Source organism: Mustelus asterias, chromosome 19 (genome assembly GCF_964213995.1).
Source record: "Mustelus asterias chromosome 19, sMusAst1.hap1.1, whole genome shotgun sequence".
Classification (NCBI taxonomy): Eukaryota; Metazoa; Chordata; class Chondrichthyes; order Carcharhiniformes; family Triakidae; genus Mustelus; species Mustelus asterias.
Window position 1 is genome coordinate 10319730 of NC_135819.1, and position 26715 is coordinate 10346444.

Sequence of the window (26715 nt, forward strand, 5' to 3'; positions counted from 1 at the left end):
GTACGAAAACCAGATTGACGTAGGGGAGAGAGGCGGGCACAGGGCGTTTGATTGACATCATTCCAAACCAATGGCGCTCGGCAATCGCAGCGGCAGACCTGATTGACGTGGGCTCGAGCCAATTGAATTGGGAGTCAACACGAAGGGGCGGGTCTTACTGAGGGCGGGAGTGGGCCGAGGGGGGCGGGACCCGGTTACCTAACTGACAGCTCTTCCAATCAATGGGATCGGGCGGTAGGCGGGATTAATGTGCAATCCACCCAATAGCATCAAGGCATATTGATTGACGTGTGCACTGTCCAATAGATTCGACACCCCGCCCCCCAGGGGGCGGGCAGTTCCAGGCACTGGGTTAGGTTGCACGGAGGGGAGGGGGCGGCCAGGTACCTTGACTGACATCAATTCTGACCAATGGGGAATGGCACACTCTGGGCGGCAGAGGTGGTTGACGGGCGGCTCGGCCAATGGGAGCTGGAGATCTCGGGAAGGCGGGCTCTCCTCGCAGCCCGCCGCGCACAAGCAGGTTAGGTTGTCCCCCTCCGCCCGCCTCGGCTCATTCGACAGAGACCATGGCCGAGGAGGAGCCCCTGCCGTCCGGCTGGGAGAAGCGGATGAGCCGCAAGTCAGGTAATGGAGGGGGAAAAAAAAATCATTGCAAATAAAACACACAGCCCCCTGAATACACCCGGTAAATATAAATAATCACTGCGCAGTGAGCGGGGCTGGGGGTGGGCCCCAGGCCCGGGCTGATGAGGCCCCGCTGCTAAATTACCCACAGCCCGGGCTCGGCCTCAGCCCGGCAGTCAACAGATCCCACCGCCATTGACCCCCAACCCCCGCCCCAATTGACCCCCAACCCTCCCCCCATTGACCCCCAAACCCCCCCCAATTGACCCCAACCCCCCCAATTGACCCCCTTCCTCTGATGACCCTCGCCCCCCCTTCCCCAATGACCCTGAGCCCTGCCCCACCATCCGGATGACCCTGAGCCCCTCCCCGACGACCCTGCCCCCCCCCCCCCGACGACCCTGCCCCCCCCCCCCCGACGACCCTGCCCCCCCCCCCCCCGACGACCCTGCCCCCCCCCCCCCGACGACCCTGCCCCCCCCCCCCCGACGACCCTGCCCCCCCCCCCCGACGACCCTGCCCCCCCCCCCGACGACCCTGCCCCCCCCCCCGACGACCCTGCCCCCCCCCCCGACGACCCTGCCCCCCCCCCCGACGACCCTGCCCCCCCCCCCCGACGACCCTGCCCCCCCCCCGACGACCCTGCCCCCCCCCCCCGACGACCCTGCCCCCCCCCCGACGACCCTGCCCCCCCCCCCCCGACGACCCTGCCCCCACGAACCCCCAGACCGCCCCCCGACGACCCTGCCCCCCCCCCCCGACGACCCTGCCCCCCCCCCCGACGACCCTGCCCCCCCCCCCCCGACGACCCTGCCCCCCCCCCCCGACGACCCTGCCCCCCCCCGACGACCCTGCCCCCCCCCCCGACGACCCTGCCCCCCCCCCGACGACCCTGCCCCCCCCTGACGACCCTGCCCCCCCCGACGACCTGCCCCCCTGACGACCCTGCCCCCCCCCCCGACGACCCTGGCCCCCCCCTCCCCGACGACCCTGGCCCCCCCCCTCCCCGACGACCCTGGCCCCCCCCCTCCCCGACGACCCTGGCCCCCCCCCCTGACGACCCTGGCCCCCCCCCTCCCCGATGACCCTGGCCCCCTCCCCGACGACCCTGACGCCTCCCCGACGACCCTGGTGCCCGCCCCTCCCTGACGACCCTGGCCCCTCCCCGACGACCCTGAGCCCCCCTCTCCCCGACGACCCTGGCCCCCCCTCTCCCCGACGACCCTGGCCCCCCCTCTCCCCGGCGACCCTGGCCCCCCCTCTCCCCGACGACCCTGGCCCCCCTCTCCCCGACGACCCTGGCCCCCCCTCTCCCCGACGACCCTGGCCCCCCCTCTCCCCGACGACCCTGGCCCCCCCTCTCCCCGACGACCCTGGCCCCCCTCTCCCGACGACCCTGGCCCCCCCTCTCCCCGACGACCCTGGCCCCCCCTCTCCCCGACGACCCTGGCCCCCCCTCTCCCCGACGACCCTGGCCCCCCCTCTCCCCGACGACCCTGGCCCCCCCTCTCCCCGACGACCCTGGCCCCCCCCTCTCCCCGACGACCCTGGCCCCCCCTCTCCCCGACGACCCTGGCCCCCCTCTCCCCGACGACCCTGGCCCCCCCTCTCCCCGACGACCCTGGCCCCCCTCTCCCCGACGACCCTGGACCCCCCTCTCCCCGACGACCCTGGCTCCCCGACGACCCTGGCCCCCCCTCTCCCCGACGACCCTGGCCCCCCCTCTCCCCGACGACCCTGGCCCCCCCTCTCCCCGACGACCCTGGCCCCCCTTCTCCCCGACGACCCTGGCCCCCCCTCTCCCCGACGACCCTGGCCCCCCCTCTCCCCGACGACCCTGGCCCCCCCTCTCCCCGACGACCCTGGCCCCCCCTCTCCCCGACGACCCTGGCCCCCCCTCTCCCCGACGACCCTGGCCCCCCCTCTCCCCGACGACCCTGGCCCCCTCTCTCCCCGACGACCCTGGCCCCCCCTCTCCCCGACGACCCTGGCCCCCCCTCTCCCCGACGACCCTGGCCCCCCCTCTCCCCGACGACCCTGGCCCCCCCCTCTCCCCGACGACCCTGGCCCCCCCTCTCTCCGACGACCCTGGCCCCCCTCTCTCCGACGACCCTGGCCCCCCTTTCCCTGACGACCCTGGCCCCCCCTCTCTCCGACGACCCTGGCCCCCCTCACCCCGACGACCCTGGCCCCCCTCTCCCCGACGACCCTGGCCCCCCCTCTCCCCGACGACCCTGGCCCCCCCTCTCTCCGACGACCCTGGCCCCCCCTCTCCCCGACGACCCTGGCCCCCCTCTCCCCGACGACCCTGGCCCCCCTCACCCCGACGACCCTGGCCCCCCCTCACCCCGACGACCCTGGTCCCCTCCTCAACGACCCTGGGGGCCCCCCTCTCCCTGATGACCCTGCCCCCCCCATCCCCCCCACGACGACCCTGAGTCCCTCCCCCTCCCTGACGACCCTGCCCCCCCCGATGACCCTGCCCCCCTCCCTCCCCCGACGACCCTGCCCCCCCCTCCCCGACGACCCTGCCCCCCCCCCCCCCAACGACCCTGGCGCCGCCCCCCGCCCCGATGACCCTGGCCCCCCCGATGACCCTAACGCCCCCTCCCCCTGTGACCCCTCTGACCCTGGCACGCCCCCTGACGACGACCCTGGCGCACCGCCCCCCCCCTGCCGACGATGCTGCCCCCCCTGGAGAATGCTGCCCCACCGACGACCCTGGCCCCTCCCCACCCGGTGACCCTGGCCCCCCCTTCCCCCTGATGACCCTGCCCCCCACCCCACCCCGATGAGAGGGCCCTCCCGACGACCCTGCACCCCCCCCCCCCCCCCCAAACAACCCTGGACCCTCACTCCTCTGATGATCCTAGCCCCCTCCTGCCAAAGGCCTTAGCCTCTCACTCCTCGGATGACCATCTCCCCCCACGACCCGAGTCATCTGAGGCCCCTCTCCTCTGATGACCCTCGGCCCCCCTTCTGATGACCCTGGGCCCCCTCCCCAGATGATACGAATCCCCCTCCACAGGCAACACCATCCCACCTACCCCCAGATTTCCCTGAGCCCCTAACCCTCCATGGCCTTAACCATTCACTCCCCCCGACCAAACTCACCATCCCTGTCCCCACAGCCCTAACCTGTTCCAACCCTAACCCCCCACCCCCCAGCAACTTCTCCCATAAACCATAGCCCCCCCCCCACCCTGCCGACCCTAACCTCTTTTATCCATCCCCTCACCACCCCCAATTCCAACTGTCAAATCTAGCCCTCCAAACCTACTCCTGTCTCCCCTCAACTCAAACCCTCTTCCCCCTCCCCCACAACCCAACCCAAACAACCCTTCCATCTCCCTCTAACCCTCTCCCCCAGCCCCACCGTCCCCTGTTGCCACCCCTGCCCTCTCAAACCACACTGCCCCTTCCCCTGCTGCTGCTGCCGCCTTCCCACCTCCCCTGGATTACTTGCCCTGTTATGAAAACAGAAAATAGAAGCTGGAGTTGGCCATTCAGCTCTTTGAGCCTGCTTCACTATTCATTATGATCATGGCTGATCCTCTATCTCAGTGCCATACTCCCGCTTTCTCCCTATACCCCTTGGTACCTTTAGAGTTTAGAAGTCTATCTATTTCCTTCTTAAATATATTCAGTGACTTGGCCTCCACAGCCTTCTGTGATAGAGAATGTGGTTCACCTCTTAAGTGAATAAGTTTCTCCTCATCTCAATCTTAAATGGCTTACCCTGTATCCTGAGACTGTGACCCCTTGTTCTAGACCGACCCAGCCAGAGGAAACAACATCCTTGTGTCTAATCTGTTTAGTCCTGTCAGAACTTTATGCATTTCAATTAGATCCCCTCTCATTCTTCTGAATTCCAGTGAATACAGGCCCAGTCACCCCAATCTCTCCTCGTATGACAACCCTGCCATCCCAGAATCAGTCTGGTGAACCTTTGCTGTGCTCCCGCAAGTCTATCCTTTCTTGTGTAAGGAGACCAAAAGTGCAAAGTACAAGATACATGCAAGATTTGCAACATGGACGCTATGATACCCCGTAGGCAGTGACTGGGGCATGGGCAACCAGTCTTCACAGAAACTGACTTCCTTCCCTCTAACCTCAGCTTCTTAAAGCTGGATGTATCGCCGATCCTGCCACATGGGCTCTGAAAACTTAGCTCGAGGAAACTAGCATTTTAAGTCAATTATTTTCTGTGTAAGGAAATGTCGTCTCGTGTCAAAAATGTTTACAGCATGGAAACAGGTCCTTCGGACCAATTTGTCCATGCTGCCCTTTTTTAACCACTAAGCTAATCCCAATTGCCCACGTTTGGCCCATATCTCTCTATACCCATCTTACCCATGTAACTGTCTAAATGCTTTTCAAAAAACAATTGTACCCGCCTCTACTACTACCTCTGGCAGCTCGTTCCAGACACTCACCACCCTCTGTGTGAAAAAATTGTCCCTCTGGACACTTTTGTATCTCTCTCCTCTCACCTTAAACCTATGCCCTCTAGTTTTAGACTCCCCTACCTTTTGGGAAAAGATGTTGACTATCTTGCTGATCTATGCCCCTCATTATTTTATAGACCTCTGTAAGATCACCCCTCAGTCTCCTACGCTCTAGGGAAAAAAAGTCCCAGTCTATCCAGCCTCTCCTTATAACTCAAAGCATCAAGTCCCGGTAGTATCCTAGTAAATCTTTTCTGCACTCTTTCTAGTTTAATATCGTTTCTAAAATAGGGTGACCAGAACTGTACACAGTATTCCAAGTGTGGCCTTACAACTTGTACAACTTCAACAAGACGTCCCAACTCCTGTATTCAATGTTCTGACCAATGAAACCAAGCATGCCGAATGCCTTCACTTTACACAGTAGTCATAGAATCATAGAATTCCTACAATGCAGAAGGAGGCCATTCGGCCCATCGAGTCTGCACCGACCACAATCCCACCCAGGCCCTATTCCCGTAACCCCACATATTTACCCTGCTAAACCCCCTGACACTAGGGTCAATTTTAGCACGGCCAATCCACCTAACCCGCACATCTTTCGTCTCCTACTATTTCTCCATATTTTTGGTGTGTTATAAATTGATCGCTTTTAGTTACTCTCTCTCCACAGAAGCTGTCAGACCCGTTGAGATTTTCCAGTATTTTCTGTTTTCGTGTACTCCGAGTTACTGATTCCTCAACTCGTGGCAACAGCCTGAAAATCTTTGAGTTTTAAACCTGTATTAAATCTTCCCTTGGCTTTCTCTGCTCCAGTTCTGTCACTGATGACAGCCCTGTGGTGTTTAGTTCATTTCATTTAATTCCCACCCAGATTTCTGTCGTTGCAGTTTTCTCTTGTTTATGTTTTTAAGCTTTGCGGTTGCCATGATAACAGGGAACAAGTCGAACTGATTCCATGCTCCAAGCACCCACTCAACAGTCACGTGCAATGGTGACTGCTCAGAGTCTTGTGCTTTAAATGAGAATGTATTTGTTGTCAGACGGAGGGTCGCCCACGAGCAGGTTTTATCACCAATTTGACTACCTTGCATTCTTGGGAGAACTGGCTTTGTCTGATACTGATGAGTAAGGAGGTTTGGTCATTGTTTAACGTTTAAAATCTATTTACCAGTGTCACAGGTAGGCTTACATTAACGCTGCAATGAAGTTACTGTGAAAATCCCCGAGTCGCCACACTCCGGTGCCTGTTCGGGTACACCGAAGGAGAATTTAGCACAGCTAACCCGGTACATCTTTCGGACTGTGGAAGGAAACCGGAGCACCCGGAGGAAACCCACGCAGACATGGGGAGAACGTGCAGACTCTGCACAGACAGTGACCCAAGCTGGGAATCGAACCTGGGTCTCTGGCGCTGTGAGGCAGCCGTGCTAACCACTGTGCCACCGTGCCGCCCAGTAGGCGGTTAGGAGTAGGAGGTTATTTAGAATCATAGAATCCTCCCAGTGCAGAAGGAAGCCATTCTGCCCATCGAGTCTGCACTGACTGTCCGACAGAGCATCCCACCCAGGTTCTCTCCCCTTGCCCAATGACGAGAATGAATCAGTGTTACCATGGCCAATCCACCTAACCTACACGTCTTTGGACACTAAGGGGTAATTTAGCAAGGCCAATCCACCTAACCTACACACCTTTCAGACTGTGGGAGGAAACCGGAGCAAATCCCACGCAGACACGGGGAGAATGTGCAGAGTCCGCACGGACTGACCCAAGCCGGGAATCGAACCCAGGTCCCTGGTGCTGTGAGGCAGCAGTGCTAGCCACTGTACCACCGTAATTCTGTTTAACAACCTGATGTTGAGTCAGGCCAAATCTCCTTGTCCAATTGGCGCTACCATGCCCCGCTCTCCAGTGAGACTCAATGTTCTAATTGATATGAGCTGAAACTGATTTTCATTTACTGGTCTGTTGCCCACCCTTAAAAGACAACTAATCCACCTTTGCCGCAACTCGATTAGTGGGAGAGACTGGGATCCGAGGGCACAACCTTAGAGTAGAGGGACCGACCCTTTAGAACCGAGATGAGGAGGAATTTCTTCAGCCAGAGGGTGGTGAATCTGTGGGGATTCATTGCCACAGAAGGCTGTGGAGGCCGGGTCATTGAGTGTATTGAAGATAGAGATAGATAGGCTCTTGATCAATAAGGGGAAAAGGTAGGAGAATGAGATTAAGAAACATCAGCCACGATCGAATGGCGGAGCAGACTCGATGGGCCGAGTGGCCTAATTCTGCTCCTATTTCTTATGGTCCAATGGCAACCTTACTTACCACTTGTATGATTTGTAAACTGATGTGAAATGTTTGATCTGTGAGGCGTCGCAGCTTTGACCAATCCTGCCTTTACCTGAAGCTCACCTGTCTGCCTTTTCCAGTGGGTGTCACTGAATAGTAATTCAGAATGGAAGGAGCACACCTTCACCTCCTGTACCTGGGATTCCTGAGGCTGAATTTAGCCTCCCCCACTGCCACATTCAGACCAGTTAACTGTACAGACCAGGAATCATCGCTGGAACACACGGGACTGACTGTGACTGTAACTTATCCAGCTCATCCACTGTACACTCCTTGCTTTTATTCTAATATCCAAATGAGGATAGGTGTCAGAAGTTCCTGCAGTCCACAAAATTATTCCAGATTAAGTGACCTTACTAAATACATATACCATAACTCATGGTGCCTAGTTTACTTTGTGAGGGTGCCCCATTTTAGACTAAAAGAATGTGAGAGTTATTGTTGATTTTGCTGAATGGTAGTTTATTTATCAGTGTCACAAGTAGGCTTACATTAACACAGCAGTGAAGTTACTGTGAAAATCCCCCAGTCGCCTCACTCCGGCGCCTGTTCGGGTACACTGAGGGAGAATTTAGCACGGCCAATGCAATAGTACTTTCCAGTCCTTGAAATAATAATTCTTCTGAGGATTCACATACACACGCGCACAGACAGAGGTGTGACCCAAGTGTGTTCCAGGATTTTCTGTTAACACATCAGAATCTTAACTTGGCTTCAAACTTTCATAATGATTTTAACTCCTGTGACAACGATAAATGAAGGATGGGCAGGCAAGCCTTTTCATAAAATCATAGGATCTCTACAGTATGGAGAGAGGCCAGTCGGCCCCTCGAGTCTGCACTGACTCTGACAGAGTATCTTACCCAGGCCCTTTCCCCATCTTATTCCCATAACCCACATATTTACCATGGGCTAATCCATCTAACCTACACTTCTTGGGGCACTAAGGGGCAAATAACCATGTCCAATCCACCTGTTGGTGGGATAACCGAGGTGACCACTAAAGTAAATTTGGACAATACATGACTCACGAAGTTGGCGTTTTCTGTATAAAGACGTAACTTTATTAAACCAGCGGCCGCCAGGAGACCGGTTGAGTGGCTCTGGCATAGAGCGACAGAACCTCTCCGATGATTCTAACGATACATTCAAAAAATCTGATCAATTATAGATTTTTCTTATCAATCATTTCCATTTTTACAATAACTTTAAGCCAATCATCTTCAAGATACACAAATCCAACGATAATGCCTGTCAAATACTTTGGCCGTACCATTTTATTAGTCCGTGAAATCCGGAAGCTAGCTCCTGTTTTTGGCTGACTCCTCACACCCTTGGTTGCCTAGAAGCCTGTGTGATGCTTAGCCCAGAGTTCAAATTCCGTTCTCACGGGTTGCCTTACGGTTCACTAGCTAACCAGACAGTCATGTGACGCCACATCTGGGCACCAGTCCATCTCGTCTAAAGCAGTGAATTAACCCTATTCATCGATTATGATGAAGTGTTCTAACTGTTCTTCCATCTGGAACTTTAGCTGATAAAACTTGCATATTTCCAAGGTACAAATATTCTCTCGAAATATGACCTTGCCTTACTGACCTTTACCAGGATGCTCTGTGGTAAGAATGCCTTTTTAAACAAAGTGGACAATATTCTTTCAAATTAATTATAATACATTTTAAAATATCAACACTTTTATAATTATTTGAATCAATTGCTGCATCTCGTGTAATTTGTCTCTTGTTAGTTTATATTCAAATCGTTTAACCCGAATGCTGTTAATTCTGTCAGCGCCTTAATGTGTACTGATTTTAAAAAATTGTCACTAGTCTTATTTCCCCACTTCACCACCTAACCTGGAGTGTGGGAGGAAACCGGAGCACCCGGAGGAAACCCACGCAGACACGGGGGAGAATGTGCAGACTCCACACAGACAGTGACCCAAGATGGGAATCAAACCCGGGTCCCTGGAGCTGTGAGGCAGCAATGCTAACCACCGTGCCACCCTTGCTGCCGAGTATATGTTTTGTATGATTACGATAAGGTGTTTATTATTGTGCTTTTTTAAAATAAACCTGGGTGGTGATAGCTGGGGTGCCCCGGTGGTTAACACTGTTGCCTCACAGCGCCAGGGACCCGGGTTCGATTCCAGCTTGGGGCACTGTCTGTGCGGAGTCTGTACCTTCTCCCCATGTCTGCGTGGGTTTCCTCCGGGTGCTTCGGTTTCCCCCCACAGTCCAAAGATGTGCAGGTTAGGTGGATTGGCCACACTATATTGCCCCTTAGTGGCCAAAGATGTGCAGGTTAGGTGGAACGACCATGCTATATTGCCCCTTAGTGTCAGGGGGATTAGCAGGGTAAATATGTGGGGTTATGAGGATAGAGCCTGGGTGGGATTGTGGTCGGTGCAGACTCAATGGGCCGAATGGCCTCCTGCACTGTAGTGGTCCTATGATTCTGTGAGGACTGTACAATTTGTTTTGAAATGTAAGCATATTGCCTGGTGCGTTTTATACGACTTTGGACAGAAACACTTTGATATGTTGATAACCTGTCCTCTAAGACTGTCCTGGGTTGTTACAGGTTGCATGATAAAGTGCATAATGAAAAATTTAATCATACTCATCAGTATATAGACCCCTGTCATGTGAATTTCAGTTCCCTTGTCTTTTCTAGCTTTTTACCATTTCCTGCCTCGTGCCTTTTACCCGAAAGTGTCCATTTGGTGCCAGGTTGCCTTCCTGTGCATTTGGAGTAATTCGAAACCTAGCACAGTGTAGAGTCATAGAGGTTTACAGCATGGAAACAGGCCCTTTGGCCCAACTTGTCCATGCCGCCCCTTTTTAAAAATAAAACCCCTAAGCTAATCCCAATTGCCCGCACTTGGCCCATATCCCTCTATACCCATCGTGCCCATGTAACTATCTAAATGCTTTTTAAAAGATAAAATTGTACCCGCCTCTACTACTATCTCTCTGGCAGCTTGTTCAAGACACTCACCACCCTCTGTGTGAAAACATTTCCCCTCTGGACACTTTTGTATCTCTCCCCTCTCACCTTAAACCTATGCCCTCTAGTTTTAGACTCCCCTACCTTTGGGAAAAGATGTTGACTATCTAGCTGATCTGTGCCCCTCATTATTTTATAGACCTCTATAAGATCACCCCTCAGCCTCCTACGCTCCAGAGAAAAACGTCCCAGTCTATCCAGCCTCTCCTTGCAACTCAAACCATCAAGTCCCGGTAGCATCCTAGTAAATCTTTTCTGCACTCTTTCTAGTTTAATAATATCAATGAATGTATTTAATGAATGTGTAGCATTCATTAAAAAGGAGGAATTGTGTAAATCCCCTTAGTGAAATCCTGCAGCTAATTCACCCCCACCCCAAATTTGGTTTGTGCTGCTTCACCACTTACTCCTCAAGGGCAATTAGTGACAGGCAACAAATGATGGCCCAATCTGGGACACTCGCATCCCATGAATGAGTAAATAAAAATTACAAAACCAATTGTGATGCAAAGTAGTTTAAAGTTTATTTTATTAGTGTCACAAGTAGGCTTACATTAACACCGCAATGAAGTTACTGTGAAAATCCCCTAGTCGCCACACTCCGGCGCCTGTTCGGGTAACACTGAGGGAGAATTTAGCACGGCCAATGCACCCTAACCAGCACGTCTTTCGGACTGTGGGAGGAAACCAGAGCTCACGGAGGAAACCCACGCAGACACGGGGAGAACGTGCAGACTCCGCACAGACCCAAGCCGGGAATCGAACCCGGGTCCCTGGCACTGAGGCAGCAGTGCCGCCCAGTAGGAGGTTAGGAGTAGGAGGTTATTTAGAATCATAGAATCCCCGCAGTGCAGAAGGAGGCCATTCTGCTCATGGCGTCTGTACCAACTGTCCGACAGAGCATCCCACCCAGGCCCTTTCCCCGCAACCCCACGTATTTATTATGGCCAATCCGCCTAACCTGCACATCTTTGGACACTAAGGGGCAATTTAGCATGGCCAATCCCCCTAACCAACACATCTTTGGATACTAAGGGGCAATTTAGCACAGCCAATCCACCTAACTTACACATCTTTGGATACTAAGGGGCAATTTAGCATGGCCAATCCACCTAACCTACACATCTTTGGATACTAAGGGCCAATCCACCTAACCTACACATCTTTGGATACTAAGGGGCAATTTAGCATGGCCAATCCACCTAACCTACACATCTTTGGATATTAAGGGCCAATCCACCTAACCTACACATCTTTGGATACTAAGGGGCAATTTAGCACGGCCAATCCACTCTAACCTGCATATCTTTGTCACTCTTAACACATTTTTACTTGCACAATTAATTGAGAAGTAAGCTGGAAGGATCGGCAAACTAAAATTCGCGGGGAACCGGCTGCAGACCAAGAAAATTTCCATTATATTGTCGGGAATACGCACTGAAAACAGGCCAAAGGTTGTTGGAAAACACCATATGATGGCAGGTTGTAGTGTTGACACTTAGCTAATTCAAATTTAAAATTATGCAATGGCGAGAGAAAATCAGTGTAACGCATACCGTGTTTAACTTGACACCATCTGTTCCCAAACAGTAACTTTGTCAGAAATCTGATTTTCATTCAGTAAAGCACCTGAACAAGAGCTCGCAGTGAAAAGCTTTGTGAGGGTCAACCTTGCAGGGTCCGTCCCTATTAGCTCCGGCCTGTAAGGTGGTATAGCCAAGTGGGGGTTGCTGAGCATGGCATGCCAGCCTGGATGTGTGCTTCCTTCCGATGTTCAGTCTGATCGTCACATTTAATCACCGCCCTCTCACTTCACTCTGCTTCCTGCAGTGATGTTCCAGAAAGTTCCGCCTGTAAACAACTTCGGCAAACAAAGCCCAGCTGAATAACACTTGGCTTGATTAGGTTCAAGCCATAGCATCATCTCTTTACTTGCAGGCTGGTGCGCAGAAAGGCAAAAAGGTTTCTTTGGCACGGTGGCACAGTGGTTAGCAGGGCTGCCCCACAGCGCCAGGGATCCGGGTTCGATTCTGGCCTCCGGTCACTCTCTGTGTGGGGACTGCACGTTCTGCCCGTGTCTGCGTGGGTTTCCTCCGAGTGCTCCGGTTTCCTCCCACGTTCTACAGATGTTCAAGTTAGATTGATTGGCCATGCTAAATTGATCCTTAGTGCCAGGGGGATTAGCAAGGTAAATACATGGGGTTATGGGGATAGGCCTGGGTGGGATTGTTATTGGAGCAGGCTCGATGGGCCGAATGGCCTCCTTCTGCACTGCAGGCATTCTATGATTCTATGAATAGAGGTGCCTTCCTCTGTAAAATCTTAATGCTTTGGCCATATTTATTATTGTCACAAGTAAGCTTACATTAACACCGCAATGAAGTTACTGTGAAAATCCCCTAGTCGCCACACTCCAGCGCCTGTTCGGGTAACACTGAGGGAGGATTTAGCACGGCCAATGCACCTAACAAACACGTCTTTTGGAGTGTGGGAGGAAACCGGAGCACCCGGAGGAAACCCACGCGGACATGGGGAGAACGTTCAAACTCCACACAGACAGTGACCCGGGCTGGGAATCGAACCCAGGTCCCTGGCGCTGTGAGGCAGCAGTGCTAACCACTGTGCTACCGTACTGCAATATTAAAAATGGCACCAGCCTCTTAGTTCACAGCTTTTTAGCGGTTGAAATGGGAATGACCTAATAATTGGAATTGTTAAATGTAAATAATAGGGGCGAAAATATGGTCCAACATATTAGAGCAGCAGACCACAGAGTTCCTTATGAATTGGGACTGATCTGTTCTGGAATCCCTCCTTTACTCAGGTCAGGATGGCAATATTTTGAGCTTGAACATTGGTCAAAAGTGGGAGTCTTGTCTGCACAAGTGTTGCTTGCCAGGACTAAGTGTACAGATCAACTGCAAAGAGGCTGCACTGTCCACTTAGGAGAGTGACGCACTCAAATCAACAACTGACTTCCAACACCACTCGAGGAAAACCAGCTTAAATAGGCGCCATTTGGTTAAAAAGCAATGACAAAAAGCGCATTTCAAAATAGTACTGCTGTGATTGTCAACAGCAGTCGCATTTAATTTGTATTTTATTCTTATGAGCATCATATTCATCTCCTCCGATGCTACAACAGGTTCGATTCCCGGTTTGGGTCAATGTCTGTGCGGAGTCTGCACGTTCTCGTGTCTGCGTGAGTTTCCTCCTGCACTCCAAAGATGTGCAGGTCAGGTGGATTGGCCATGCTAAATTGCCCCTTAGTGTCCAAAGATGTGCAGGTTAGGTGGATTGGCCATGCTAAATTGCCCCTTAGTGTCCAAAGATGTGCAGGTTAGGTGGATTGGGCCATGGTAAATTTGTGGGGTTGCAGGGAGAGGATGGGGGGACTGGGTAAGATTCTCTGTGGGAGAGTCAGTGCAGACTCGATGGATTCCTCTCTGCACGTTCTCCCCGTGTCTGCGTGGGTTTCCTCCGGGTGCTCTGGTTTCCTCCCACAGTCTGAAAGACGTGCTGGTTAGGGTGCAATGGCCGTGCTGAATTCTCCCTCAGTGTTACCCGAACAGGCACCGGAGTGTGGCGACTAGGGGATTTTCACAGTAACTTCATTGCAGTTTTAATGTAAGCCTACTTGTGACACTAATAAATAAACTTTAAAGTGGACTATGGATCTGTTGTTGATTGTGTTCTTAATCCATAAAATTCAATTTTTCTTCAAGCTTTTTGTAATAATAAATATATAGTTTCTGTTGTTTTAAATTTTTACATATATTTTAAAATCAATTAGGAGATGATAGGATTTGATTTATTATTGTCACATCTTTGGGATACAGTGAAAAATATTGTTTCTTGTGCACTATACTGACAAAGCATACTATTCATAGAGTACATAGAGGAGAAGGAAAGGAGAGAGTAGCTAGAGTGTAGAGAGTGAACAGTTTAATATATGGTAGGTCCATCTGAAAGTCTGACAGCAGCAGGGAAGGAGCTGTTCTTGAGTCAGTTGGAACATGTCCTCAGACTTTTGTATCTTTTTCCCAACGGAAGAAGGTGGAAGAGAGAATGTCCGGGGTGCGTGGGGGTCCTTAATTATGCTGGCTGCTTTGCCGAGGCAGTGGGAAGTGTAGACAGAGTCAAAGGATGGGAATCTGGTTTGCGTGATGGACTGGGCTACGTTTACAACCCTTTGTAGTTTCTTGTGGTCTTGGTCAGAGCAGGAGCCATACCAAGCTGTGATACAACCAGAAAGAATGCTTTCTATGGTGCATCTGTAAAAGTTGGTGAGAGTCGTAGTGGACATGCCAAATTTCCTTAGCCTCCTGAAAAAGTAGAGGCGTTGGCGGGCTTTCTTAACCGTAGCGTCGGCACGGGGGGACCAGGACATGTTGTTGGTGATCTTCACACCTAAAAGCTTGAAGCTCTCGACCCTTTCTATACATTAACGTTTCTGACTCCAGTTGGTTTCTCTCCTGTAGGTCGTATTTACTTCTTCAATCATATAACGAATCGGAGTCAGTGGGAACGTCCGAAAGCAGGCGGGAGTTACAATTCTGTTGAACCTGACAAAGTTCGCTGTTCCCACCTGCTGGTGAAGCACAACCAGTCACGCCGTCCCTCTTCCTGGAGACAGGAAGAGATCACACGCAGCAAAGAGGAGGCGCTAGAGACGTTAAACGGTAAGCTGATGGCAAGCACGCAACCTCACCGCAAACACACGTGTGTGTGTTCTGTACCGTTGACACTTCCTCGGTTAAGGTGGATGGGAAAGAAGCAAAAGTAGCTTATACAGATTACTGGAACTACGCAGGTCAGACACCAATTGAGAAGAGAGATTATGCCTGAGTTATGACCAAAGATAGTCTTTAGTCGTGAGTACAAGGACAGAAATGTAACCTCAAAGTTACATTTGGTTCAGCAGGTCTATATTTCTATAATGGCTTTCCAACAAAGGGGGATAGTTGTGCCAGTGGTGCTGCAGCGGTGATGTGACTGGCCTAGTAATCCAGAGCCCAGGCGAATGCATTGGGGGCAAGAGTTCAAATCCCACCACGCCAACTGGTGGAATTTGAATTCAATTAATAAAATCTGGAATATAAAGCTGGTCTCCGTAATGGTGACCACAAAACTATTGTTGATTATTAAATTGCTGCTTAGTGTTTAAAGATGTGCAGGTTAGGTGGATTGGCCATGCTAAATTGCCCTTAGTGGATGTGCAGGTTGGGTGGATTGGCCATGCTAAATTGCCCCTTAGTGTCCAAAGATGTGTAGTTAGGTGGATTGGCCATGCTAAATTGCCCCTTAGTGTCCAAAGATGTGTAGGTTAGGTGGATTGGCCATGCTAAATTGCCCCTTGGTGTCCAAAGATGTGTAGGTTAGGTGGATTGGCCATGTTAAATTGCCCCTTAGTATCCAAAGATGTGTAGTTAGGTGGATTGGCCATGCTAAATTGCCCCTTAATGTCCAAAGATGTGTAGGTTAGGTGGGTTGGCCATGCTAAATTCTCCCTTAGTATCCAAAGATGTGCAGGTTAGGTGGATTGGCCATGCTAAATTGCCCTTCAGTATCCAAAGATGTGCAGGTTAGGTTGACTAGCGGGGTAAATGCGTGCAGTTATGGGAAAAAGGCCTGGGTGGAATCCTCTCTCGGAGAGTCGGTGCAGACTCAACGGGCCAAATGGCCTCCTTCTGCACTGTAGGGATTCTATGTGGTAGGTGTTGGGGATGTGGTAAGGTGTGAACAAATACAGAAGTGCCGTTAATCAAATGAAGAATCACTTGGAGATCTGTGCCTCCACTAAAGTCTTCACACACACATTTGTACCAATAATAATGACTGTAACTATTCTTTAGAAGTTAAAAATTGTATTATCAAACTCCCTCTGAGCATTGTTAATCTGCATTAATGATTTGCTGCACACCAAAAATCAAATACTTTTAGGGAGTCCTCGCATAGCGGCACAGTGGTTAGCACTGCTGCCTCACAGCGCCAGGGACCCGGGTTCAATTCCTGGCTTGGGTCACTGTCTGTGCAGAGTTTGTACGTTCTCCCCGTGTCTGCATGGGTTTCCTCCCACAGTCCAAAGATGTGCGGGTTAGGTTGATTGGCCGTGCTAAATTAACCCTCGTGTTAGGGGGTTAGCAGGGTAAATGAGGGTTATGGGAATAGGGCCTGGGTGGGATTGTGGTCGGTACAGACTCAATGGGCCGAATGGCCTCCTCTGTACTGTAAGGATTCTATGATTCATAACACTGTTCCTGAAAATTGCCACTTTTAAGTGAAGCTTCGTTTTCCGTAGAAAATTGATAATAAAGCCAGAGTTCCTGAGGACAGCTTTTGCCCAGAAAAATAATGTAAAAAATTGAAATACCGTATGGCACTTCACCGGTATTTACGGTATTTTACCGTATGGGCGGCACGGTGCCACCGTGGTTAGCACTGCTGCCTCACAGCGCTGGGGACCCGGGTTCAATTCCTAGCTTGGGTCGCTGTCTGTGTGGAGTCTGCACATCCTCCCCGTGTCTGCGTGGGTTTCCTCCGGGTGCTCCGGTTTCCTCCCACAGTCTGAAAGACGTGCCGGTTAGGGTGCATTGACCCGAACAGGCGCCGGAGTGTGACGACTAGGGGAATTTCACAGTAACTTCATTGCAGTGTTAATGTAAGCCTTACTTGTGACTAATAAGTAAACTTCAAAAAGAAAATGCAGTCTGAATACAGTACAGTAAGTGACTTAGAAATTGCAGTCTTGCCTTCAAGGCTTCATCCGAGCAGAGACCTTTCTAAAACGCCAATTAACAAATCTGTTCCACAATCACAGTAGGGCGTACAGTACAGAGCAGTACCATCGTATAGCAAATAATTATTTTAAAAACAGAAGTTCCCTGGAATTCCTCAGGCATGTGCTGTTCAAGAAGCAAAGAAATTTGAAACATAAAGTTTAGAGCATCTGTACAGCAAGTATGTGGAGTTACGGGTATGCAGTGACCCTTTAAAACAAAACCACTTTAAAAGGGGACACTTAAAATAGGGATTTACTGTCCTTTCTCGCTAGCATCAGTATTACTTCCAGTGTAACTTAAACAGTACTGCCCATGAGTTTACTATTGATGGTGGGCCTCAGTTTAGAACAAACCGCGGTAACTGCAACTTGAGAGTAGAGGTGGGGATACAGTGTGAAATAATCATCAAGTCTACTTGTCCATCTTTCCCTATGAGTTGTCTGGTCTACTCCTGCAATCTTGAGTGCCTTCCAGATAGAAACTAGGAGTAGGCCCTTCGAGCCTGCTCCGCCATTCATTATGATCATGACTGATCATCAAATTCAATATCCTGATTCCGCCTCCCCCACCCCCCACCCCCATATCCCTTTAGCCCCAACAGCTATATCTAATTTCTTCTTGAAATCACACATTTGCTTTAATATTTGTATTTTTCAATCTTTTTTTATGATGCACCCCCTCATGATACTTTGGGATAAAAGTTGTCTACAGGTCAAAATGTAACCAGGGTGGCACAGTGGTTTCCACTGCTGCCTCACAGCGCCAGGGACCTGGGTTCGATTCCCGGCTTGGGTCGCTGTCTGTGTGGAGTCTGCACCATCTCCCCGTGTCTGCATGGGTTCCCTCCGGGTGCTCCAGTGTCCTCCCACAGTCCGAAAGATATGCGGGTTAGGTTGATTGATTAGCCATGTGAAATTGACCCTGGTATCAGGGGGATGAGCAGGATAAATGCGTGGGGTTACGGGAATAGGGCCTGAGTGGGATTGTGCTCAGTACAGACTCGATGGGCCGAATGGCCTCCTTCTGCACTCTAGGGATTCTATGGTTCTTTCCCTCGCCCTAATAACTCGAAAAGGGCGTTTAACTGACCTTTGGCCTGTTCAGGAGTGGAGTAGGAAAAAGGATTTTGTTTCAAGGTTGCCCTTGTGCTCACAACGGGTGCAGAAGCATTATTTTGGTTTGAAAATAGAATGGATGTGTGTGCGAGCCAATTCTGTTAACCTTCTATCTTTGTTCAGAATATATCCAAATGATCAAATCTGGAGATGCGACGTTCGAACACTTAGCATCCAAATATAGTGATTGCAGCTCTGCAAAAGAAGGGGGAGACCTGGGTTATTTTGGCAAAGGTAAGATGTGATCTGTTATCACTGATTTTAACCAACCTGCGTTGTTATTTTTGAACTATAACATTGAACAGACGCCAGTGGGTGGCACAGTGGGTAGCACTGTTGTCTCACAGCGCTAGGGACCCAGGTTCAATTCCCAGCTTGGGTCATAGAAACATGGAAGATAGGAGCAGGAGGAGGCCATTCGGCCCTTTGAGCCTGCTTCGCCATTCATCACCGTCATGACTGATCATCCAACTCAATAGCCTAATCCTGCTTTCTCCCCATAACCTTTGATCCCATTCGTCCCAAGTGCTATACCCAGCCGCCTCTTGAATACATTCAATGTTTCGGCACCAACTACTTCCTGTGGTAATGAATTCCACAGGCTCACCACTCTTTGGGTGAAGAAATGTCTCCTCACCTCCGTCCTAAATGGTCTACCCCGAATCCTCAGACTGTGACCCCTGGTTCTGGACACTCCCACCATCAGGAACATCCTCCCTGCGTCTACCCTGTCTAGTCCTGTTAGAATTTGATAGGTCTCTATGAGATCCCCCCTCATTTCGACTGAACTCATGCTCCTCATCCCCATTTCAGTTCAGATATCAGAAGACTAAGGAAATTTGGCATGTCAGCTACGACTCTCACCAACTTTTACAGATGCACCATAGAAAGCATTCTTTCTCGTTGTATCACAGCCTGGTATGGCTCCTGCTCTGCTCAAGACCATAAGGAATTACAAAAGGTCGTGAATGTAGCCCAATCCATCACGCAAACCAGCCTCCCATCCATTGACTCTGTCTACACTTCCTGCTGACTTGGCAAAGCAGCCAGCATAATTAAGGACCCTACGCACCCCGGACATTCTTTCTTCCACCTTCTTCCTTCGGGAAAAAGATACAAAAGTCTGAGGTCACGTACCAACCGACTCAAGAACAGCTTCTTCCCTGCTGCTGTCAGACTTTTGAATGGACCTACCTTGCATTAAGTTGATCTTTCTCTGCACCCAAGCTATGACTGTAACACTACATTCTGCACTTTCACCTTTCATTCTCTGTGAACGGCATGCTTTGTCTGTATAGTGCGCAAGAAACAATACTTTTTACTGTATGTTAATACATGTGACAATAATGAATCAAATCAAATCAGCCATGATCGAATGGCAGAGCGGACGTGATGGGCCGAATGGCCTAATTCTGCTCCTATATCTTATGAATTAATGAACACCTGCGAAAACAATCCTAACCTCGTCAATCTGTCCTCATACACTCTCAGTGTCTGTGTGGAGTCTGCACGTTCTCCCCGTGTCTGCGTGGGTTTCCTCCGGGTGCTCCGGCTTCCTCCCACAGTCCGAAAGACATGCTGGTTAGGGTGCACATTGGCTGTGCTAAATTCTCCCTCAGTGTACCCGAACTGACGCCGGAGTGTGGCGACTAGGGGACTTTCACAGTAACTTCATTGCGGTGTTAATGCAAGTCTACTTGTGACACTAATAAATAAAATTTAAGAAGTGCTCCGTATTCTGCCAGTGTGACGACTGCAATAATCCAGTAACGGTAGATTCTGATTCAATAATATCTTTTTCTTTTCCCCCAAATTGGATTGCATGTGGTTAGCAGCCACCAGCCTCCTGTCATTAATAGTCAGAACCCCTTGTGGTTTCCAATACTTGAAATGTGACATGTGGTGATTGCATTATGCATCATTGAATTTCTATTAAACTGCCTGCTGTCTTATCCTTAATAAACAAGTAGCGCCAGAACAAGGAAGTTGGTGTGGCCGGTTTCCCTGGTCTTGATTAAAATGGCGTGGAATCAATGGGTTATTTAATCTCGATGTATTGGGTGACCACTTTCTCGCTCGCTGCTGGTTTTGTTCCCCTTGTTCGGGGTCTGATTCCAGCAACGGTTTCCATTGTCACTCTCCTCCAATATATCGCTCAGTAAAGGAACACACGAGCAAACTTGTGCCTTTCTCGTCCTTCGGACACCCCAGAACGCTTGCATCCATTGTTCACAAGTTCATTAAGATATAGGAAGAAGTCTCACAACCCCAGGTTAAAGTCCAACGGGTTTATTTGGTATCACGAGCTTTCGGAGCGCTGCCCCTTCATCAGGTGAGCCTCTCGCCTGATGAAGGAGCCACTGGTGTTGTGAGACTTCTTACTGTGCCCACCCCAGTCCAACGCCGGCGTCTCCACATCATAAGATATAGGAGCAGAATGAGGCCATTCGGCCCATCGGGTCCGCTCCGCCATTCGATCATGGCTGATATGCTCCTCATCCCCATTTTCCTGCCTTCTCCCCATAACCCTTCAACCCATTCCCAATTAAAAATCTGTCTAACTCCTCCTCAAATTTACTCACTGTCCCAGCACCCACCGCACTTTGGGGCAGCGAATTCCACAGATTCACAACCCTTTGGGAGAAGTAGTTTCTCCTCAACTCTGTTTTAAATTTGTTGCCCCTTATCCTGAGACTGTGACCTCTCGTCCTAGAATGTCCCACAAGAGGAAGCATCCGCTCCACGTCTACTTTATCCATAACCTTTTATCATCTTGTATCCCTCAATTTGATCTCCCCTCATTCTTCTAAATTCCAGAGAGTATCGGCCTAAACTGTTCAATCTCTCTTCATACGACAAACCCCTCATCTCTGGAATCAATCTAGTGAACCTCCTCTGAACTGCCTCCAATGTCACTACATCTTTCCCCAAATAAGGGGGCCGAAACTGTGCACGGTTTTGGATTTATTTCGTTTTGTAGTGCAGTAGATGCTGTTTCCGCAGGCAAAAATGAGAGGCCTGCTTCCCCAGAGTGGTAGGTGGATGCACAATCATTCTTGCCCCCACAGGGTTAGTTTAGACCCCAGTCAATCATGCTTTGGAACAATTTCCTACAGCTCTGACAAAGGATCATCCAGACTCGAAACGTTGGCTCTCTTCTCTTTCCACAGATGCTGTCAGACTCGCTGAGATTTTCCAGCATTTTCTATTTTTGTTTCAGATTCCAGCATTCGCAGTATTTTGCGTTTATCAGCCTCCTCTCTCTCTCTCCCCCCCCCACCCCCCAAACACACGCTCTCCTGCACTGCTCTGAATCCCGCCCCCACTGCCTGGCTGTAACTATTGGATCATCGTGGGAACAACTTGGAAACTTGGTATTCCTCACCAGTGTTGGTAAAACCTCAGCACCCTGACTACTCCCTCCTGCCATTCAATTATCAAACTGCCTGTTTGACGTCCAGTGGTGGCCATTACCTCGTTACATACGAGAAAGTACGAAGCCACTGTCTCTGGTCGCCGCGTTTCCTCACCGTCAACTCCGTCCCCGTCTCACTGGGTTTGAGCCGACTGTTCACAACCTCGGTGTCATATGTCACCGTGAGATAAGCCTCCACCACATTTCCATAGCAACACTTCAGACTGCCTATTTCCAGCTCTGTAATAACATCTTACCCGCTCCTCTCCCCCCCCCCCCACCCAACAGCTGTTGAGACCCTCATCCATGCCTTTGCAACCTTTCGACTTGAAGTCCAGACTGTTTCAGCATTCGCTTTGTCTCCCACTTCTAAACACGAAATTGTCCAAACTCTGCTTGTGTCTTTATTCACATGTCATAAAATCCTTGCAGTGCAGGAGGAGGCCATTCGGCCCATTGAGCTTGCACCGACTCTCTGACAGAGTATTTTACCCAGGCCCCCTCCCCTGTCCTATCCCTGTAACCCCACATACACATGGCCAATCCACATAACCTGCACATCTTTGGACACTAAGGGACAATTTAGCATGTCCAAACCACCAAAACCCACACATCTTTGGACTGTGGGAAGAAACCGGAGCACCCGGAGGAAATCCATGCAGACACAGGGAGAACGTGCAAACTCCACACAGACAGTGACCCGAGCTGGGAATCGAACTCGGGTCCCTGGCGCTATGAGGCAGCAGTGCTAACCACTGTGCCACCGTGCTGCCCTTGTGCTTTCTTGTACATGGGTCCTGGTTAAGCAACACCTTGATTTAAAAAAAAAATCTTTTCCTTGTTTCCAAATCTCCCCATCCCAAACCCACCCTTCCCCCATGGCCTCCTCCCCCCTCAACCCCTGCCCGCTCTATCTCTGTGACCTCTTCCAAAGCCCAGAACTCTCCGAGATGTCTGTGCCCTTCTATTTCTGGCCTCTTAAACAAGCGTCTCTGGTCAATATGGTCTGTGTCTGAGAGAAGGCATGAGATATCTCTCACTGGTGAGGGCGTTCCTGCAGATCGTAAACCTTGCTGCATTTGGTTTTGAACAGAAAGAAGCCCCAACGCCTGGAATGGGTATGTTTTCTCTAACGCATTCATTTTATTTTGTTGCCTTTCCTTCCAGGCCAAATGCAGAGGCCATTTGAAGAAGCCACCTACTCGCTGAAAATCGGAGAGATGAGTAACCCGGTATTTACAGATTCTGGTATTCACATCATCCTCCGTACCGCTTAAAGTGCCTCGTGTTGGTTTGTCTTTGCGAAGTGAATAACCCAGCCACTACTGAAGACCCTCATGGAAACCACCCACTTCACACCCTAATAAATACCTTGTACTCCCCAGTATTTGATAATTTTGTCTTCGGGCCATTGTCCAGCACGCTTGCAGGGCACTATAGACCAAGGGAAAAAGAACTGATCTCCGTTATACAAGCCCAATGTTTTAAGATGGCGCTGCCTCTGTACAGCGACCCAAAAAGTCGGTTTAGTGTGTAAGATGAGGATGCGGGTTAGTGCGTGTCCGAGCTGTGTTCGCTTTTACACTGTTGTAGCGCTTCTGCGGCTATGCATTGTGTTAAAAGAGACTGTTTGAGTTTTATTGAAGTAACGCAGGCTTAATTTCGACAAAAGTTGATGTTTATTTTCCCAGCGCAGAGAAACTGCGGGAGAGATTATCATTCGAACCTTCATTCAGCATTGCTTGAATTGTTATCCGATTACACTAATACAAAAGCTGATTGGTCGTGTATAACTGTTTAATCTCTTAACGGTGACAATAGCATTTTTCATTCGACAAATTGGTTTGTAGTTAATGGCAGTGTCCCTCAGAGGAAAAACGCGTAAGCCCTCAGCATGTAGGGAATGTTTTAGATGACCCTAATCTCTGGCTGCTGAACTCTTTGATTCATGGCAAAAAGCTGCGGGTTCGGGACCATTTTCTGGTGGCTTTTTTTTTGTTTTTTGACAGCGGCTGTCAGTGTAAATGCATTTTTCCCCACCGACTGTTCCACGGTGTGCTGTTTGGAAACACAAACTTGAGACATAACTGTCAAGATCAGAGCTACCGGTAAGAGAAAATGCTGAATAACTTTGTTCTTTTTATGTTGCTCAAGGACCTATCCGACTGGTGTGTTTGTGTATCCTTTTATTTTTCTCTCTTTCAACAGTTGAAAGTGCACTGAGGGTGCACTTGATTGCAAAACAAAAAAGAAATTGAGGTTACAGGAAATGTAAGGTTATTATTTGTCTGGCTTCAAGTCAAAATATTAAAGAGATTCTCCACAACACGTCTCTGGATTTGCAGTCTGTTGCTTGAACCAGTTGTTTGTCTTTTTCTTCTTTGGTCAACCCCGTGTTACGTTTTAGCAGGGCAATGGAAAGGGCGGCACAGTGGTTAGCACTGCTGCCTCACAGCGCCAGGGACCCGTGTTCAATTCCCGGCTTGGGTCACTGTCTGTGCGGAGTCTGCACGTGCTCCCCGTGTCTGCGTGGGTTTCCTCCGGGTGCTCCGGTTTACTTCCACACTCCAAAGATGTGCGGGTTAGATGCATTGGCCGTGCTAAATTGCCCCTTAGTGTCAGGGGGACTGGTTCGGGTAAATGCAGGGGGTTATGGGGATAGGGCCTGGGTGGGATTGTGGTTGGTGCAGAGTTGATGGGCCAAATGGCCTGCTTCTGCACAGTAGGGATTCTATGATGCTAGTTCTTTGAAAGTGCAATTGGTTTCATTGTTTTCCCCCCAACCTTTTTTTCCCTGGAGCGTAGGAGACTTGGGGATGATCTTATAGAGGTCTATAAAATAATGAGGGGCATAGTCAACATCTTTTCCCAAAGGTAGAGGAGTCTAAAACTAGAGGGCATAGGTTTAAGGTGAGGGGAGAGATACAAAAGGGTCCAGAGGGAGAAGCTTTTCACACAGAGGGTGGTGAGTGTTTGGAACAAGCTGCCAGAGGTAGTAGTAGAGGCGGGTACAATTTTGTCCTTTAAAAAGCATTTAGACAGTTACATGGGTAAGATGGGTATAGAGGGATATGGGCCAAACGTGGGCAATTGGGACTGACTTAATGATTTTTTTTTAAAAAGGGTGGCATGGACAAGTTGGGCCGAAGGGCCTGTTTCCACGCTGTAAACCTCTTTGACTCTAATTAAGGTTCCCGCGTTTGATTTGTATCCGCTGGCCACTGTTTCAAATGGCCTGTGGGCGGGATTCACACAAGGGGCAGACCGGGGGCCAGGTTGGGTCGGATGCTGGGGAAAATTAGCTGGGGGAAGGGGGGGGGATAAGTGCCATTGGATCTTGGTTTAAAACTCATCTGAGAAGCAGCACTTCCAACAATGCAGCACTCCCTCTGCTTCACATAAGTGTCCGCCTACAATATGTCGTGGATTCAATCTCGAGCCCTCAAGCTTCCAATTCGTAGAAACTAGAAGCAGGAGGAGGCCCTTCGAGCCTGCTCCACCATTCATTTTGATCACATCAGATCATCAAATTCAATATCCTGATCCTTCCCCCTCCCCATATCCCTTTAGCCCCAAGAACTATATCTAGTTTCTTCTGGAAATCACACAACATTTTGGCCTCAGCTACTTTCTGTGGGAGTGAATTCCACACATTCACCACCCTCTGGGTGAAGAAATTTCTCCTCACCTCAGTGAGAGTATGACCTATTGAACTATTACTTATAATAAATAGCATACATGCTATGATTTAAAATAAACATTGATTTGATTTATTATTGTCACATGTATGAGTACACTGCTTCTTGCGCGCTATACAGACAAAGCATACCATTCATAGAGTATATGGGGAGAAGGAAGGGAGAGGTGCAGAATATAGTGTTACAGTCATACCTAGGGTGTAGACAGATCAACTTTATTTTATTAGTCACAAGTAAGGCTTACATTAACACTGCAATGAAGTTACTGTGAAATTCCCCTAGTCGTCACACTCTGGCGCCCGTTCGAGTCAATGCACCCTAAGCAGCACATCTTTCAGATTGTGGGAGAAAACCAGTGCACCCGGAGGAAACCCAGGCAGACACGAGGAGAACGTGCAGACTCCACATAGACAGTGACCCGAGCCAGGAATCGAACCCGGGTCCCTGATGCTGTGAGGCAGCAGTGCTAACCACTGTGCCACCGTGCTGCCCCTTAATATAAGGTAGGTCCATTCAAAGGTCTGATGGCAGCAGGGAAGAAGCTGTTCTTGAGTCGATTGGTACGTGTCCTCAGACTTTTGTATCTTTCCCGATTAGGAGGAGGTGGAAGAGAGAATGTCCGGGGTGCGTGGGGTCCTTGATTATGCTGACTGCTTTTCCGAGGCAGCGGGAAGTGCAGACAGAGTCAATGGATGGGAGGCTGGTTTGAGTAATGGACTGGGCTACATTTACAACCCTTTGTAGTTTCTTGCGGTCTTGGGCAGAGCAGGAGCCATACCAAGCTGTGATACATCCGGAAAGGATGCTTTCTGTGGTGCATCTGTGAAAATTGGTGAGAATCGTAGCGGACATGCTGAATTTCCTTAGCCTCCTGAGAAAGTAGAGGCGTTGGTGGGCTTTCTTAACTATAGTGTTGGCATGGAGGGACCAGGACAGGTTGTTGGTGATCTGGACACCTACAAACCTGAAGCTCATCCATCTGAAACACATTTGCAATGATGGGAAATTATACAAGAGGCTGTTTTTTTGGAGCTTATTTCTCAGACAGGATGGCAATACATGGGGGTGAATCTTTCTGTTCTGCCTGCCACAGAAATCATAGTGGGCTAAGGGCGGACCATGGAAAGGTCAGTTGACCTCAGCTAGGATTTTCCGGTTTCCGGGCGAATGTGGCCAGAAAATCCCGCCCAGTGACCTTTTGATGAGAAAAATGACCCCAGATATTTGTCTCAAAATAAATCACTGCAGTTCTTTGGGGAAGCGGGGTGG

General features: G+C 50.3%; 1 protein-coding gene across 1 annotated transcript; it reads left to right on the forward strand.

Moving 5' to 3' along the window:
• The first annotated feature begins 342 nt into the window (after nt 1-342).
• Nucleotides 343-24076, forward strand: pin1 (peptidylprolyl cis/trans isomerase, NIMA-interacting 1). The gene is made up of 4 exons (XM_078235038.1): nt 343-627; nt 14918-15118; nt 18457-18567; nt 22916-24076. The coding sequence occupies exons 1-4, from the start codon at nt 465-467 to the stop codon at nt 23023-23025; spliced, it is 585 nt and encodes a 194-aa protein (XP_078091164.1). The 5' UTR covers nt 343-464; the 3' UTR covers nt 23026-24076.
• Nucleotides 24077-26715: the final 2639 nt, after the last annotated feature.

Bases quoted from the DNA above. Each gene is read 5' to 3' on its own strand.
- pin1 (XM_078235038.1), top strand. From the start codon at position 465: ATGGGAGCTGGAGATCTCGGGAAGGCGGGCTCTCCTCGCAGCCCGCCG. The intron at 15,119-18,456 runs GTAAGCTGATGG...ATCTTTGTTCAG, and splicing joins GGCGCTAGAGACGTTAAACG to AATATATCCAAATGATCAAA. The intron at 18,568-22,915 runs GTAAGATGTGAT...CTTTCCTTCCAG, and splicing joins CCTGGGTTATTTTGGCAAAG to GCCAAATGCAGAGGCCATTT.